Here is a 17,951-nt window from a genome sequence, read left to right as displayed (position 1 = left end):
ACGAATGGGCCAAGTCAAGCTCAAACTAGATACTTAACATATTTTTAGAGTTATATTACACTAAAAAAAATTTAAATTTACGTTTGGTTTAATTTACTAGAAAATAAAATGATAAGGCCAATCGTTAAGAGTTTGACTTTTTTATTAATAAACAAAACTTTTAAAAAAGCTGTGTTTCCTATTCACTCTTCTTGAAATGTGTAGTAAGCCTAGATTCAGAAAAATATCAGATGTTCCAACAACTCCCCCCCCCCGCGAAAAGTCAAAATCCATCATCAATTAATTAAAAATTACAGTGTTCAGTGTTCCTTCCTATTATTAATTATTTTGAGATAATTGACCTCCGACCTCCATGTTACAAACTGGGGCCCATTTCATAATAAAGTACAAACTAATATTATTAGTAAATCAGCTGACTGCCCAATGCAAATCTAATGGAAATAACAAGTTACAAGTTGTAACTTGTAACTTGTAGTTTATTATGAAATGGGCCCCTGTAGGCTGGGGACTAATTCTTTACTCTAAAAAATTTAAAAAGTTAAATCTAAAAATTTTTAAAACTAGTATATTTGGACATTTTCAAAGAGAAAATCAAATTTTTAACATTAAGAATATTTAGATAATATTCTAAATTTGATGTTATTTGACTTTGATATTTTGAAGATACAATAAATATTCAAAGTTTGACATTGTTTGACTTTGACATTTTGAACATTAAATGAATATCAAATAAATATCAAATTTTTGATTTGACATAGTTTGATATATTGAACGTTAATTTGATATCAAATAAATATTCTGTGCTATGTGGGCTCTGTGATGCGGTAGTAGACATCCGTAAAAGGTGTTTGCATCAAATCCACTCACTTAAAAAGTTACAAAATCTCTTGTCTTTGCACATAAAAGTGTTTCACCTGGTTAAATCGATTGTTTTCCCCCACTTCACTTACTACAACTATGTGATCATTGATGACTGTAAACCTCGCTGATGCTCTCCAACGCGCTCAGAACTACTGCCTAAGATTCATTTATTATCTAAGACGCAGTGAGTGCATCACCCGCCCTTTCTACATTCATTCTATGTTATTAAAGCAGTGACCTGAGATCAATCAAAATTCTTTCGTTCACCTATTCAATATTAAAAAACAATTTTCCAAAATATTTTGTAGATGATTTTAGATTTTGTAGCTGAAGAAAGTGTTAGATACTCACGCCATGCATAACTTTACGTATGTCTCAATCACCATAGGACCATAGTTTACGACGGAGCGTTTGTTGTAACTGCTTGCCGTTGGAACGATCTCACCCTTTTTGGGTTTCTGATTGTTTAATATAAAAATTGTTTTATTTTCCTGTTCAATTATTCCTTTTTATGACAATTTGTATTGTTTTTAGTGAATTTTCTATTTAGGGAATAAGCTATTACGATAGGTCTCGTGGTAAGACCTAGACCCGGGACCGATTTACCTTTTCGTTTTGAGGTCCCCATGCAGAGGCCAAAAACACCATCCATTTCAATTAATAATAATAATAATAATAATATATAAATAAATATAAATATATATATATATATATATATATATATATAGCCTATATATTATATGTCCGTTAGCGCGATTACTCGAGCAAAAATGATCCGATTTTGATGAAGTTTTGTACAAACGTGTAAACATACGTTTATTCGAATGAGTTCGTGAACAAGCAGAATCGAGAATCGGACTATGGGAAGGGGGATTTATGGGGTGGGGTTTAATAGGGTAAACATTTATTTTCCCCATTTTTTATCCTAAAAACACAAAATTTCATAATTGACCTTTAAACAATTTTATAGAGCTTAAAAAAAGAAATCATTTTGTTTATTGAAGCATTGTTACAGAGATAATTAAAAAAAATTTCAAAAAATTACCACGTTATTTTTATGGAGAATAAATAAACTGTTAGTTGTAGTTTGCTTGTTCATTGATATATTTTAATCAAATTTGGCATTTTGTTTAGTTCATACTAAATATCAAGATCAAGCTATCAACATTTCGATAAAAAAACACCCCTCAATATTTTCTCCGTAGCAGCAAACCTATAAGTACTTTCTAAAATTAATGTTATTCAAATAGGAAATAGATCTGAGAATTTTTAGGGAATATTTTAGTAGAAATCAAGCTGAGAAAATGGAAATTCGTTTAGTCTGCAGGTTTGCTGCGACGGGGGTATTTTTCTCTCTAAGACTAATCTTTGCTAGTCTGGTAATAAGATGTAATTAAAGGCTGAATAAATTACAATTGCCTATGACTATTTTTTGTCGTGAGTATCCAATATCTCCGTGGATAACAATACTTAGTATTGACAAAGATGTTGATATAAACTTGTATGCAAATTATAAAGAAACGTGGACATAATCAATGGATTTGCATTTTCTATATTCTTCGATCTCATTGGTCCATCGGTGATCAAAGTTGCACATTTGCTGGTTGACATTTTGACAGCTCCAGTGCTCTACCTAAAAAATTCTGTTCTGTTTGTTTACTTTTCCTTTACTTAGCTTTTTCCTTTCGAATTTGAAAGTTAAAGTTAAAAGTGCTGTGTGTGTTTTCGTTTTCTAGTGTGATGATTAAGAAAAACGAGATTTCTATTCTAATACAAAGGTTTTGAAATTTACGAAGTTCAAACTTCTAGTTGTACACTTTAAAGTTGTAGATAGTTATTAAAATTAGAGATGATGAAGTTAATGTTCAGTTAGTAGTTCAGTTATCGTTATCACTAATCCTCAGTCTAGCCTATATCTTGGGTGTTTATTTAAAAACTGACGGGATTGTATTTTAACGCGGGACATTTAGCCTATTCTGAAAGCTTTCTTTTTTTTAAGAATGACTAAGCTACCCGAGTTCATCTTATTATTTATCGTAATATATTTATCTCAAATCGCTTTTTGCATAAGAAAATGGGAACACAAGAGTCTTAAAAAACTATCCAAGTCAGAAGTTCAAATTAAAACTTATCTATTCCCATGTTCTAGTGACAAAGATATTTTAAATTTTACTTTTAATCATAGGAATCATCGTTTACACAATTGTAAGAGAAAGTTTGTGATAAAATTGACTGTTAACTCTGGAGGAGAGGTAAGTCTAAATCAAGTTAATTAACTTAACCTAACTTATATTTATTTCAATTTTATCCTAACTTAGTTTTACATCTTAGGCTAGCAGTCAAATCATTACCTAATGCAAATAAAAACAATCAACTAACATACTAGCCTATTCAATTGGACTACCTACTTTAAAATACCCAAGTTAAGTTACTTAAAAGCTTATACTGTGCAATGTACAAGTGAAGCTAGCCTAATGCCCATACGTTCCTCTCTCTCTCAACCCATGGTGAAAGGTGCCATCCTCTGTAATTTAAGCAAAGTCCAACTACCTATATTTCTTACCTTAGCTTATATATTACCTTAAGTAGCTTATATTCTCAGTGTTTAAACTTAGGTGAATTGGCAATTGTAGCCTAATCTGATTAATTATCCTTGGCTTAGGCCTACCTCAGCCCTTCTTGGTGTCTGCTTAACTTAGGTTACTGCCTTGACTCTTGACAGTACTAGACATTCTAACTTATCCCTAGGCTATGTTAAAGTTGTTTCTTGTTTTTAAATCAAAATGGACGTATGGTGGATACAGTTCCGCAGAAAACCTGCAATAGGTAGCCTATGTTCTCAGTGTAGGACTAAACTGACGTTGTCATAGCAACGCATTTAAAAGTTATAGTTAGCCTAGTCTGGTTTCGTTTGGTGGTATCGCAGTCTCCGTTTGGTTAAAGGCCTTAACTGATGTACAGCTTTCACATTCCACCCGCAAAGATTTCTGGTCAGCGAGTTCACGGTTTAGAGCGGTGATAGTTTCCTCAAGTTTTCTGATTGTGTTAGACTGCTCCACATCATAATCTTCGTAAAACACTTGCTCCTTTTTCCTGAGACTGGATTCCTTTTCTAGCTGGTTATCTTTTTCACTTACAAGTGTCCTATGCATCTTTTCCAATGCTTTATTCAATCGCTCGTTTTCTGCCAACAGGCTTTCCGTTCTGGCCTCCAAACTCAGGATAGTAGCAGACAAAGAATTCATTTTCCTTCATTAATTTGGTCTTTTAGTAAAACAGATCCCAATTCTGCTGCAATTTTCAAAGAGTGCTCGTTATCCCCAATTTCGGCCCTGTCTAAGTCTTTAGGCCTAAGATCAGATTCAATTATCTCATCCAAAGTTCTATTTAAGTTTTTATTTACACGTCTTTTTTAAGAGGGTTGTTCGACCTGTTTCTAGTGTTTGAAAACTTTAAGTCAATCTAGGGAACAATGTGGACAATGCCACTCGGAATATCCTTTTGGTTCATTACAAATCTTCTTATTAATGATCATCCATCATACCCATGCAAGTTACATGATAATAAGACGAGCAGTCTCCCCCTTGCACAAAACTGCACGATCCGATTTTTGGACCTCAACATCACACAAGGGACAGTGTGTTCAGTTTCTGAATTAAAACTATTTCTAGGTTTAATATTTTCATTCTTTAATACTGTGTCATGTCCTTCATTCTTGATGGTTGGCGTTCTTCTATACGAGTAATAGTGCTTCTTGTACATAGTACCGCTTCCTGTTTTGTTGATTAGTTTGTTTAGGCCTAATTGCTAAGGGTCTACACTTGTTGTTTGTCAGTTTTTCTGTTGAAAGACTGTATTTTAATTAAGTATAAAATTAAAAAAAACTTTTTAGGTAGGCCTACCTAAGTTAACTGTTATAACTTACTAACTAAGTATTAGCAGTTTTGACTATTTACAACAAAGCTGTGAAATGTCAGAACTTAGTTAAATGTTTCCATCAACGTCACTGTCGTACTGAGGAGACCTATATTCTGATGTTTCTCTAGCATTAATAACTGAGGAAGCCTTACTTCTAATAAACTTAATGATCTTTGTTTAAGTACTCATACAAAACTGATGGGTTCATACCAATTGACCATGTAATAGACGGGGTGTCTGGCAGGAAGAAAAGGCTTTTGAATCCATTCATGGTTAGATTGAAGAGAGAGAAAATGTACCAGCTCTACGATTTACAACTAGTTAAGGTAAGGGAGTGTAGGGGATCCTTAGGGGTTTACGCATACCTACTGATTAACTTTGTTAAAAAAAATGTAATCCAAAGCCTAGTTTCCTCGATCTCACTCGGGTGATCTGCTGGCATGATGTATTTTGTGAGGGCATGATCTCAAGCCGAAGGGGGTTAACTCACTTTAGTTAAGAGTACCGTAGTGATGTGGGCCGGGAATATTCCCAGTTGGAGGTAACTCATAAAATGGGAATATTGCCGGGAATATTTCTTAGGGCCGGGACCGGAAAGATTCCCAAATATTGGAAATTTATAAAAATTTAAAAATTTTGAATCTTTTAACAAGTGTTGACAGTTAAAGAAACTTAAAACTATGATAGGGCCTACCTAAGTAAATTCATTCATTTTCATCTAAGTAAAAGTTGTCATTCCATGCATTAATTTTTTGTATGAACAAATTGGAATTTATGAATCTGAATGGATTTTAATTCTTGAACTATTATCAACAACTTGAGGTATTTATATACCTTAAATAACCTTGTATTATTATGTGGTTATTTATATACCTTAATATAGGATTTAAACATCCTTTGGTATAACATATTCATAAGAATTTATATTTAAAAATTCCCTGTTTCTTTATGTTTTCCAGCTTTACAATTTGGCATTGTAAAGGAGTCAGGCCCACAACCTTCAACACTGCCAGAAGGTTGACTAGAACTAGTACATAAGTTTTAACAAACAAAAGGGGAATTAAAGTTAAATAGAATAGTAAATTAATTCTATAAATTTTAACCATTGAAAATCAAAAGACTTTTACTAGGTGGCGTTCACAGAGGCATCCACAAAATTGAGCGGAGTCATCAAGGGTTCATATTATATTGTTTTTGTCATACTGCAGTAAAAACAGTCGTTTTTAATGCATGTGTTGCATTAAAGCTAACCTAGAACTTTAGATCGTTAGCTAAAGTAGCATTTTTACTCTTTAGGGAGTAAAAATGGTTTTTAGCCTCTATGGAGTAAAAATCAGCTGTTGTCAACTTAGTTGTAAATTTATATTGTAAACGATTGTATGTATCGGAAATATGTATTGATTCGTGCTTCATAATCATTTTAACCTATAGTTTTAAGTGAAAACAACATTTGTGTGGATATAAATAATAGGGTAATTAGTTTGGCTACACATTATTTTGTAGTGAAGGGGAGTAAAAACACAGAGATGTCATTTTAGGCCTTTTCGGAAGCCTGCATTTACATTTCAAGTTAAAAACCTCTGGGATGGTCATTATCTTACGCAGAACTGCGCCTTGGGTCTGACTCCATATATTCAAGCCCCCGTGCCCGTTGGCTTTTTCGAGCCATCCGTATACCAAGTGATCTCCCTTTTCATGTATTCAGGTTCACCCTTGTCCCAGGCATCCCTGTCAACAATGTTGACATTGTATGATTTTTCTAGATCTGTGATCTTCACCATCCTGTCTGGTAGCATTTCCAAGGTGTTCATCTGCACCTTGTCCACAATTCTTGTATTATACTTCCAGTTGCTACTGCAAGCCATTCTTTAGGCTGCCATCCTTGCCTCTCCTTTCTCAATAATGTCGGAGAGGTGGCAGGTTTAGCACTACTTTCAGGGCTGCTGTTGGAGTGCCTCTCATGGCTCCTGTGATGCTAAGGCATGCCACTCGCTGGATCTTTTGTAGTCTCTTTACAGCGGTAGTTTGCATTACCTTGGTCCACCAAACCACCGAGCCATACACCATCATCGTTCTTGCAACCCTAGTGTATAGCCAGTTAGTCATTTGTGGGTATAGACCCCAGTTCTTCCCAACAGTCAACACACATAATGGGCAGTCCCATCATCATAAGTGTGGTCTGAGAGCGCTGCGTTATATGTGCCAAATGGCTGTTCCAGGTGAGCTTGTCGTCCAGCCTTATTCCTAGGTACTAGAACTCCCTCTTAACCTGGATCTGATTACGAGAGTTGGTACTCTAGCGATATCAAAATTTCTCTTCCTTGTAAATGGTACCAAAAATTACGGTCTTCATTGGATTGCACCACCTCTCCACTATGGACAATGCCCTCTGCATGAGTTCCAGACAAGTGTTCATAAATTTTCCTCTTATAAGGACAACAATATCGTCAGCATATCCGTGAGCGTACTTGCCCTGTGCATTGAGCTCGGACAGGAGATCGTCAACCACCAGGTTCCACAGATTTGGTGACAAGACGCCACCCAGTGGACACCCTCTTTGGGCCTTGCCTCTCTCTCCGTCCCACTCAGAGAAGCTTGCGCTCTCCTGCTTTCGAGCATGTTGCCTATCCACCTCACTACAGTGCTTTCCACATTTCTTGACACCAGCTTTGATACAATAGAGCGAGTACTAGTGTTGTCAAAAGCTCCTTCTATATCAAGAAATGCAGCCACCGCTATTTCCTTATTCAAGATAGCATTTTCAATCTTGCTTTTCAACCAGCGCATGCAGGGCTGTTTCGCATGACTTTCCCTTCTGATAGGCGTGTTGGTTCGGATGCAAAGGACGGCTTACAAGAACCCTACCCTTTATTCGTCAATCCACTAATTTCTCCGTGGTCTTCAGGAGAAATGATTGGTCTGAAAGCCTTAGGCACAGCAGTTTACTGTGCTGTCTCCTAACTTTGGAGACCAATCTCTTAAGCTGCATGATTATTGGACCATTGATCAGACAGTTTATTTCTGTTCTTGTCTTCTATGCTCAAAACCAGTAATGAGGTTTTTCGGTTCTTTGGTCAGTGCCCAAGTCTCTGAACCACACAGACTGGGATAGTTATGGTATGGTATGAATCTATTTTGGTTTTTACTGGCACCCTGCAGCTTATTGGACAGTTTTCTAGAGACCTGCTACACCGGTTGATATTTTCCAATTAAAATTTTGGTATGCCGACAAACACACATTCCAGCATCAAGAAAAAGAAGTATCAAAACGCAAATCTTTTATAGCTTGAACGATTAAGCAATAGTTTGGTGCTTAAAAAATATTTCCCAAATATGAGTTACAATTTTGAGATCATAAACTTATAGCCTATTACTTAGCCTACTTACACAGATTGCAATTACGACAAACTTAATTACGCATATGAGATGTATCGTAAAAAATTACACTTCTCCTGATAACGTAGATCCTTTACGGCAGGAAAAAAACTACATTACCGGTATCAACTGAAATAGTATTAGGCAAACACTGACTATCAATATTTTTGTAAACAAATAACCTTGTAACATAAACACTTAAATAACAGTTAGAAACCAGCTGTTAATTAAACCAGCTCTGAAACAACTTATAATTGCTATCACCGGCTACTATACTTAAAAAAATTAAATCTTTATTTCTAAAAACTGAAATCCTAAGACAAATTTGGCTATGACATCCCTTCCTTCCTAGATTATCTTTCTTTTGACACAAATATCATGAAAATCTGTCAAGTGGTTTATTCAGAATCGTGAAATAAAAAAAACCCTCTTGTTTGTTTTAATATATAAAATGGCATAACTACAACATTAGCCTATTGTTTTAAGATTGTTGATTAGATTTATTCAGACATTAAATTGAAACTGAACATTTGTATTCTTTTTTATAGAGTGTTAACGCTGAAGCCAAAGAAGAAGTGATAAATTATGAGAATACACCAAATTACACTGGATGTGACACATCATCCTCTCATCCGACTTGTGGCTTCAGCTTTTACAATAACAAGATAATACAGTTCAGCGAAGTAAGTAAAACAAAAAATAAAAAAAAAAAAAAATAAGGAGCTGTATTTTTTGGAGTGATCCAATGTTGTATATTGCAATATTAATTTAAAATAAATGCAATTATTTTAAAGACAAACATAAAAATATAATATAGGCCCCTAATTTATATTAATAATGGACCACAAAATGTTTTTCAAGTGCAGTGAGCCGCCAGTCTATTTTATTACGTTGTAACATTAAGCTCTGTGGATAATCTTAATTCAATTTCACCCTTGCTATAGCAAACCTGCAAATGTTTAGCTGCTTATTGAGTTTTTTTCAGCCTCATGATAAAATTAATGTTATAGCTACAGGACTATCCACTGTCATTACAGGCCTAGTATAAATATAATCAATTCAATGAAAACTACAAAAGGAACCCTGCCCCAACAAACTTGTAAGACTCAAATTTCCATTTCTAGTCTGATGGCTTTTCAATAAATTATTTGGTTAAACTAGTCAGATTTCCTATTGAAAAACATAAGGTTAAACGAGTAATCAGTTTTGCTAATACAGGGATCAGCATTGTACGTCTTATTTACTTTACCTAGGATAAAATAAATAAATTTGGAAAATTTGATCAATATTGTATCCTCTCTAATCCGAGCTTTGTCTGTTTGTCTGTCTGTCTGTAATAGCACAGAAAACGGACTACTATAACCCAGAATGCCAACCGCATGGTAAAAAGCATTAAGTGTTTTGAGAGAGCTTTGCCTGTCAATCCGTAGGCAGCGCCACCAGCGTTGCTATGCTATTGCATGTGCAAGTTGCACTTAAACTTTTAAGCATGATTATAAAAATGTATCTTATTTTTGTTTATTACATACATACATGATACATGATACATGATCTCTCCGTCCGTAGTCCTTTGCCTTAAGGAATTGGACAGGTCAGGGTTTGCATACTTTTACATTACAAAGTTGTTATTATTTCAGTGATCAAATGTCTATAATTTCTATTAAAAATGTTTTTTTTTTGTAAATTTATAAATTGTCTGTTTAAGATATTGTTTTAACTATAACACCTAATTAACTACAACCAAGCAAGGTGTCTTTCCTTTTACTACACCCCTAAACAAGCAAACTACAACAGTTATATTTTTCTTCATAAGAATTGTTTTGCTTAATTTTCTTTGTAAATGTTTAATTTTACAACCACGCTTCAATATACAAAATTATTTTTTTTTCAAGCTCTACATGATGGCTGTAATGAAAATTGGGTATTTCCATGTTTGGGGAAAAATATGTACAAAACAATTATTAAACATTTCAAAACTCTATAGTACCCCTTTCCTGCTGGTTCGCGAACTCATTCAAGTTTATCCCACCCTTCAAGCCAAATTTCATTAAAATCGGACCAAAATTATTTAAGTTATCACTTTAAAGAACATAGGTATATATAGGCCTATATATATATATATATATATATATATTATATATTATAAGCCTATAACAATTTTAACAAATAGTGTTTTTGGCCTCTAGGGACATCAAAATTAAAAACTATATCGGTCCCGGGTCTAGATCTTACTGTGCCACCTACGGGTAATAGCTAAAACAAAACCCCTATAGCTTTTTCTACGGTTTTCGCTATTTCCCTTGAGGGAAATTCACTGAAACAAATAGTTTTTATCCCAAAAACCCTATTTCTCATAGTTCAATCATCCTGGTTTGCAAACTCATTTGAGTAGGCCTAAACATAGTTTTAAGCATGTTTTTAGAAATTTCATTAAAGTGGGATTATTTTTCTCAAGTTATCGTACTAACAGACACACACATGTTTGAACATGTATAGGATACCAATGATGTTTTTTGACTCTGGGGACATCAAAAGGAAAAAGTAAATTTGTTAACATGAGACCTTTGGTAATTGCACATTCCCTTTAAAACGGGAAATTCCTTAAAAAATAAAATGTTGTTTTTATTCAATTTTCGAATCTTACAGCTATTGATAAAGATGTATAAACAGCCAATCCACATCTTCAATCCATTCTGCTAGGATCACACCAAAATAGATCACAGCTTTCTATCTTCTTATGTAAATTCACAATTCACAGTAATGACAAATAGTATTTAGAAAAAATGTTTGTACAAAATATAAAATAACCACTTACAATATTTGGACAAGGCTTCGTTGCAAAATTTGTACTTCTGTGAAGGTTGGTGTGCAATATGTTTGATTTAAATTTCATCAAATTGAAAAATCTTTTACAAAACTTATCATGCCTACAGACAAAATAGACCATTATAGGTAAACTAACTAAACGACCATTTAATTAAATTTAATGATTTAGAAAAACTTGAAATTAAGAACTAAAAAATTTTTTTTTATGAACAAAAACTCTATATAAGCTCAATTTTATATTAACTGGCCACTACTTTTTGTTTTTTCCTCAAGGGATTTTGCTGTTCTTGTGATCAAAATAAAAATGACCTAAGGCAGCCTTGTGAAAGTCATACACATGAAATTAAAGACTTTCCAGATATGGAATATGCTGTTCATCGCCCCAGAAGCAACCGAACTAGTAGGGCCTTAAAAACTGCAGAGCACCAATCAGACTCATCAAAAACAACTAATCATTTAATGGAAAATATAACTTTAAAAACACATGAAATGGAGCAATATCCGGATAAAAAGCGTACATACACAAACAGTCCTTCAAATATTGATGTAGATTCAGAAGAGAAAGATAATGAAAGTCACTTGCAGAAATATATTTCAACAAAACCAAATGAGAAAATGGAACTGCAAACCCCCATACAGTTGAAAAAGTCTGCTTTTGATGACCATGCTGGTTTTAAGGGTAATTTAAATGAATACTTTGCTACTCTCAAAGATGCTGAAGCTCCAAACACCCCTAGTGACAAAGAAAATCTAAAATTACTTGTTATGAAAAGAATAAGAAATGACAAAACTAAAGAAAGATCAATGTTTCATGATCCATTCAATATAACGGGACCAGGCAGCAGAAAATGTCCAAGAAATGTGCAATCAAATTTAAACACTATAAGATTAAAAAACCATGGCTATGGCAAAAATGGGTTTTCTTTAAAAATTGAGAATGATGACAACGAGCTGAGGCTTCAAATTGTTACAAAAACACCAAAAATTAATTCTTCGGATCAGAAATCTAGATTTGGGTTACAAGTACATAGACCTACTCCCAAAAATTCTTTTACTGAATCTCTACCCCTGGTTAACAACACAATAGGTGATATTGAACAAAAAATATTCAGTTCTGAACATACAACAAAAGGACTGAAAGAGCGTTTGGTTCAAAATTCTATCCTTAAACATTTAACATTTTACAAAAAGAAAAATACTACATCAGACAATCAAAAACTTCACCAAAGTTCTCAATCAGAAGAGGAAATTTTCAATATGGCAACAAGATGTGTAACACCACTAATTTTAAACAACAATAAAAGTGTATTGTTGCACTCAAATAATGTAAACAAGCCATCTGCTTATGTTCTTGATGAATGCAATCACAACTCCACTAATGCCTCAAATGTTGAAGGCTTCTTACATAAGTTGATTCCAATTATGAATACAGTAAACCAATTAGAGACTAAAGGTTTTGAAAACAGCAAAACAGGTAGTGGACTTTTGAAAGACTCTGATAATGCAACATACAAAGTTTACATAGAGTTGAATAAGGAATCAGATGTTATTAAACTTTTGAATCAGGAAAAATCTGCTCTACCTAAACAATACTCAGATTTGATTGAAAATAAACTGAATATCATTGATCAGAAAGATGTGTTAAAATCCACCAAAAGAGGTTTACCAGACAAACATAGCTATGCAACTTCAGACAATGAGATTGACAAAGAGTCATTAGGACCAAGAAATCATATGGAAAATGATAACATTGAACAGGACATACAGAAAAGAGAGACATGTGAGTCACAGTTTAGAGGTGGACAAAGCTGTTCAAATAAGGGACCAGAGCTACCTTGCAATGCTAATCCTGAAACCTATTTTGAAAGTGCTCATTGTCTACGTTTTAGTGATTTATGGTAAGTATTTATATTAAACTAGCTGTACCCGCGGGCTTTGCCCCGTTTAACTTCATACTTGAGCTCGTTCGCATGGCCCAATCACGTCCTGGTTGAAGTTCGTTCGCTACGCTCACTCACCTTTAGGTTGGAGCTCGTTCGCTGCGCTCACACGTCCTGGTTGAAGTTCGTTCGCTACGCTCACTCACCTTTACGGTTGGAGCTCGTTCGCTGCGCTCAATTGCCTTCAGGTTAGCTCGTTCGCTACGCTACCTCGCCTCCGGGTTGAAGTTCGTTCGCTACGCTCACTCACCTTTTGGTTTCAAATTAGCTGTTGTCAAATATTTAAAAAAATAATAGTGCTGCACTCTGTTGGTAATCCTTGTAACTTTAATGCTATTGAATATCATAGAACAGAACCAACTTGTTTAATTGAAACAGCTGTTATGATTCATTAATTCCATTTAAATATGAGTACTCATTAGGTTAACATGGGAAACTCCAGAGCCACTGGGGCGGAGCCCGAGAGTCCGATCAGAATAAAAACCACTTAGTTTTCCTATTTAATGCCTAAAGAATCAGTGTACCAAATTTCAGCCTCCTAGGTAAGTGGGAAGTGGGAGAATTAGTGATGAGTGAGTGAGTGAGTCAGTCAGTCAGTCAGTCAGTCAGTCAGTCAGTGAGGGCTTTGCCTTTTATATATATAGATTACATTTGTTTGAACTACAAGGGCATGACAGAAAATAAAATGTTGTTTTCCTCTTAAGCCACAAGATGTTCTAAGGTAGAAAGGTGCTGTATCAGAATATTCGCTAGATCCCATGAGGGAAGGATGATGCACAGCTAAAAACTTGTGCTCATTCAAAGTTATAACCCTGTCCTAAATCTTTAGGCACATCCTTCATGTTACTGTATTAGAGATAAGATAGTCGTCAACGGCAATAGAGTAGACATGGGAACACTATTTAAGATTAAATATAAAAACATCAAGGCTTTAAATTTAACAAAACAAAGCTGATTTGTTCCAAACTCAGACAAGCAGTTGAACTCGGCATACCTTGCCTGTAACTGTATAATTGTTGGGGTTAATCAAAACCAGGGGCTGTAAGTTTCCCATGACTGTACTGTAATTATTGTAAGCTCAACTCTGCAGTAACACACTTACACCTCTACCGTAATTTACACTTTCACCTCAGACCTCTCTTGAGTTGCATAAAACATAAGCCCAGCTGATTATTATTGGGCTAGGCACTTGTTAAAATCCAATCTCAGTGTTTGAGTTCCATGGGTAAATTTGATCAGTCGTTAGCCTAACAATAATAAATACCCAAATATAAACAAAGGACACCCTGCTTAAGGCTTGGACTTGACTTGCTATAGAACTGAAGACAAACTAATCAACAAACTCTCTAACATGGTTTTCATTAGATGTAAAAGGGCTACTTGAAAAAAATTCCTAATTGTCAATTTTGCTAAACTAAGCAAAAGGAGTATCCACAACTACACTAAATTATATTCAAGCGACAACATTTTAATGAATCATTTTTAGGCTTACAAAGAGTCAGTGTAGAACTAAAAAAAAAAAAAAAAAAAAAAAACAGTATTCCAAGTTCTAGCACAACCCTTATAAGTACTGTAACAGCTGAACCTTGATATAGCTCAAAATGAACAAAAACCATTCTATGTTTTAGGTTTAATGTGTTCAAACTGTTAAATCCTCGTTTGGAAAACTCAATTATGGTTAAATTATATGCAAAACACAAAACATCTGACAGAAGAGTATGTTGGGAAAATCTCTCTAAGAGATTGCCAGGAAGGTCAGTTAATAAACTTTAATCAGTGTGTAGACTATGACAATATTATAGATCTATAGTCAAGAATTTGGTTTTGATGGTACTCTTGCCGTTTATCCTACAGATACATACAATTATAGTGTTTATTCATACTCTATAAAAAATGTACTCTGTAATATCCATGCTTTAATTCATAAATAGTGGCAATAATTTGTGTAAGAGTCTTCAATTCCAGACATTATTAGTCTGAATTGATAAAAGTAAGACAAAGCTCTGGGTATCTGGAAGTTTTGCATATATTTGCAGCCTACGTTATTTTTTTATATAGGCAGTGAAAAAATCTGCAGTGATATTGTTTACTACTGCTTCTCTGTTTATGGTTATTGGTTATATATCACTGGAGAAGTCATAGGGCAGATACAAGGGATTGAAAATTCAGCAATCAACTCTAATGTTTTGCAAAAAAATGTTATCATCTATTCCCATACGTAAAGCAGCTGGTCTGCTTCCTGTGGAAGAAATGTGCAGGTTGTTGTTGTGTTGTTTGACCTACTTGGTGAGCGACTTCCAATTGAAGATGAGGTTGAATAGAGCAGGACCCACAATGTATAATGGGCTTCCTGAAATCAATGACATCCATCAAACGCTTATGAGTAGTATAAAATACTCCTGTTGCAGCAAATCTGCAGACCAAGTGAATTTCCATTTGCCTGATTTGATTTTCACTTTAAAATCTATTTAATTAACATAGGTTAAAAAGTACCTAGATTGGCAAAAAACACAGGGAAGGCAAAAAATGCATGTTTTTAGTAAACTAAGAATAGTTTAGTGTAAAATAGAATAATTTGCCAAGTTTTATCGAAATATATCCATAAACAAGCAAACTACAGCAGTTTACTTATTTATTCTCCATGGGAATAACACAAGAATTTTAAAATAAAGATTTTTCAAATTTCCTCTGTAACCATTAACTGTACAAAAACACTTTAATGTCTTTAATAAACCTGAACTAAATTATTTGTTTTATTTAAGCTCTTTAAAAATGGTTTAGAGATAAACTCGGAAATTTTATTTTTTGAGGGTCAAAAATTATAAAAACCTACTTTCATTCCATAAAACCCACCACAAAACCCCGTCCCCATGGTAAATAATGCTGGTTCGCAAACTCGTTCAAATAAATTTAAGTTTACATTTTTGTACTAAATTTGATCAAATTCGGATGATTTTTGCTCAGGTTATTGTGCAAGGAAGACACATAGGGAAAAAGCTATTACCTAAGGTATCATCATAAAACCTTAGGTAATAGCTTATTCGCTAAGGGAAATTTGCTAAAACTATTCTTAGATAATTTATCTTTACTTTCTAGTACTGTAACTGTAATAAGCTAGTTCAAAATAGTTGTTCTAAAAATCGTATCAGTGATATGCTTGCAAATAAAGGCAACTTTATCTTGTAAAAAAAGTGAACAAAATTTCCAATCTTTCTATAAAAAAAACTCACTTGGTTTAGAAACAAATTATAAGTAGGCCTAAAAACAATGTTGTTTTAGAGTTGGAACCATCAATGAAGTACTGACAGATGACATGAAAAGTATAATGATATCTTACTCATCTGATGATGCGGTGGCTTACAATCTAGACTGTTCAACAGATTACATCTTGGTGCCTCAGCCTCTTTCCAGGCTTTGTAAGGACACTGAGCTGAAGATTTTGAGCTATGGTAAATTTGTTAAGAGGGAAGTATTTAGCAATGTTGTGCTATGAGGCTGGGAAGTTTTGTAAAACATAACTCATTGCACTGATTTCTGAAGGATGTTGCTTTAGTAGATCAGTGTACTTGATCTAGGAGGCAGTCTGTAAGTGGCAGGAATGTGGGATTTTTTCACGTTGTTTATATCTACACGTATGGCATTTATAACGGTTTTGTATGGAAGGGGTCCAAAGCCCGATCTTGTTAGGCCTACTATCGAAAGTCAACAAAATTTGCATTTAATGGCATCTGGGTCTGGAAACAGTCTAGCTAGGAATCGAACCAGCAACCTTCAGATTTGAAAGTTCTTAGCACTTGGCTACCTAGATAATCTTGGTATTCTTAGATAGGGCCTTGTGGGAAGTGCTGGTATCCTTTAGTCTTTGGTTCCAGGCAATAACATCTTTATTTTGGAGTTCTAAGATTCAGATTTCCTGAATGTACTACATATATTTAGGTTTATTGAGTGCTACACTCCCATATGTTTTTGAAAGTTTTGTGAAGAGAAGGTTGGGCGAGGCTTCTTGCATATCACAACTACCTACTGTTTATTTTTTTAATTGAAAAAAATGTACCATAACTAGCAAGATTGTGGTGTAATCCTTTAATTCTACACAACAATTGGTTATTGGTCATTTGTAGGAGGACCAGACGAGTATCTGGTGTTGAAGGAGAATGAGATAACATTTGATGGTGAGGAATGTGACAAAGCTGGAGTAAACTATGCTGCGTTCGCCCGACAACTGCATCGCTGTCAACAAGAGGCAGGGTCTTGTCTACACAATCAACCGCTACACTACTGGCGAAGGGACAAGGTTAGTGAAAGGGATGGGTGTAAACAGATGGTAATACTGTAAATTATCTTTACACGGAAGATGTCGCATAGCTGTCAAAATGACTGGGTTGGTACTATTTGTTATTGGGTGTCGGCACCCAGCAGTGTCAGCCATGACAGCAAGCTACCTCACGCACCACATCCCAGGGGAAAAAATAGCGGCCTACTCTTCCCCATCCCCCCCTCACTTCAGTCTAGGGGCAGCTTTCGTAAATTACTAGTCAATTAATTCTACACTGTGTTTCTTCTGGTGTTTTACCAGTCCATACAGTAAGACAGTGTGTGTATCCTCATGGATTGTAAACTAGTGTTGTTTTTCGATTAAATTATGAGTGACTATATAGTGATAATTAGTTATTATTGCAAAAACATTGTGTGCTAGACTTGGAATCTAACAAGCGACGGAGGATTGATAGACTTTTGTTGAGTTTTGAGAAAAAGAAGGATGTTGAACGTACAGTGAGGCCTGCAGGTTGCTTTTATAGCCATCTTGTCATTAAACACTCTACTGAGAGACTAAAATATGGTCACCGTTTCAAAGAAAAGTATTAAAAATGTTAAGTAAGTATAAATAATGAAGATGAAATTAAAGACATACAAGGTCTCCATTTTGTGTTATATTATGTTCAGAATGAGTACAAAATTTAACTATATTTAATTTACCTGTCTGTGCTGACTTGTTTATTGATTTTCCTTAACTGGGGAAGCGGGTTTTAA

At 34.5% G+C, this 17,951-nt stretch overlaps 1 protein-coding gene across 5 annotated transcripts in view; it reads left to right on the top strand.

Annotated features, from left to right (window-relative positions):
- The first annotated feature begins 2,604 nt into the window (after nt 1-2,604).
- LOC128985467 (hapless 2) overlaps nt 2,605-17,951 on the top strand; it is a 37,210-nt gene continuing 21,863 nt past the window's right edge. Inside the window, exons 1-7 of one of the 5 annotated variants that reach the window (XM_054404965.1) lie at nt 2,605-3,113; nt 4,962-5,105; nt 8,703-8,837; nt 11,254-12,878; nt 14,549-14,674; nt 16,200-16,369; nt 17,042-17,214. In XM_054404965.1, coding sequence (XP_054260940.1) covers nt 2,862-3,113; nt 4,962-5,105; nt 8,703-8,837; nt 11,254-12,878; nt 14,549-14,674; nt 16,200-16,369; nt 17,042-17,214 — 2,625 coding nt within the window. In that variant the 5' untranslated portion in view covers nt 2,605-2,861. Of the gene's footprint in view, nt 3,114-4,961; nt 5,106-8,702; nt 8,838-11,253; nt 12,879-14,548; nt 14,675-16,199; nt 16,370-17,041; nt 17,215-17,951 lie in introns of those variants that run through there. The other 4 variants (XM_054404975.1, XM_054405003.1, XM_054404984.1 and 1 more) reach the window with 4 other exon arrangements.

Source organism: Macrosteles quadrilineatus, unplaced genomic scaffold (assembly GCF_028750875.1).
Source record: "Macrosteles quadrilineatus isolate MER2022 unplaced genomic scaffold, UCM_ALF_1.0 Scaffold_1__1_contigs__length_201487025, whole genome shotgun sequence".
Classification (NCBI taxonomy): Eukaryota; Metazoa; Arthropoda; class Insecta; order Hemiptera; family Cicadellidae; genus Macrosteles; species Macrosteles quadrilineatus.
The sequence above is the reverse complement of the archived record's forward strand: the minus strand, read 5'-3'. Positions and strand labels throughout refer to the sequence as shown.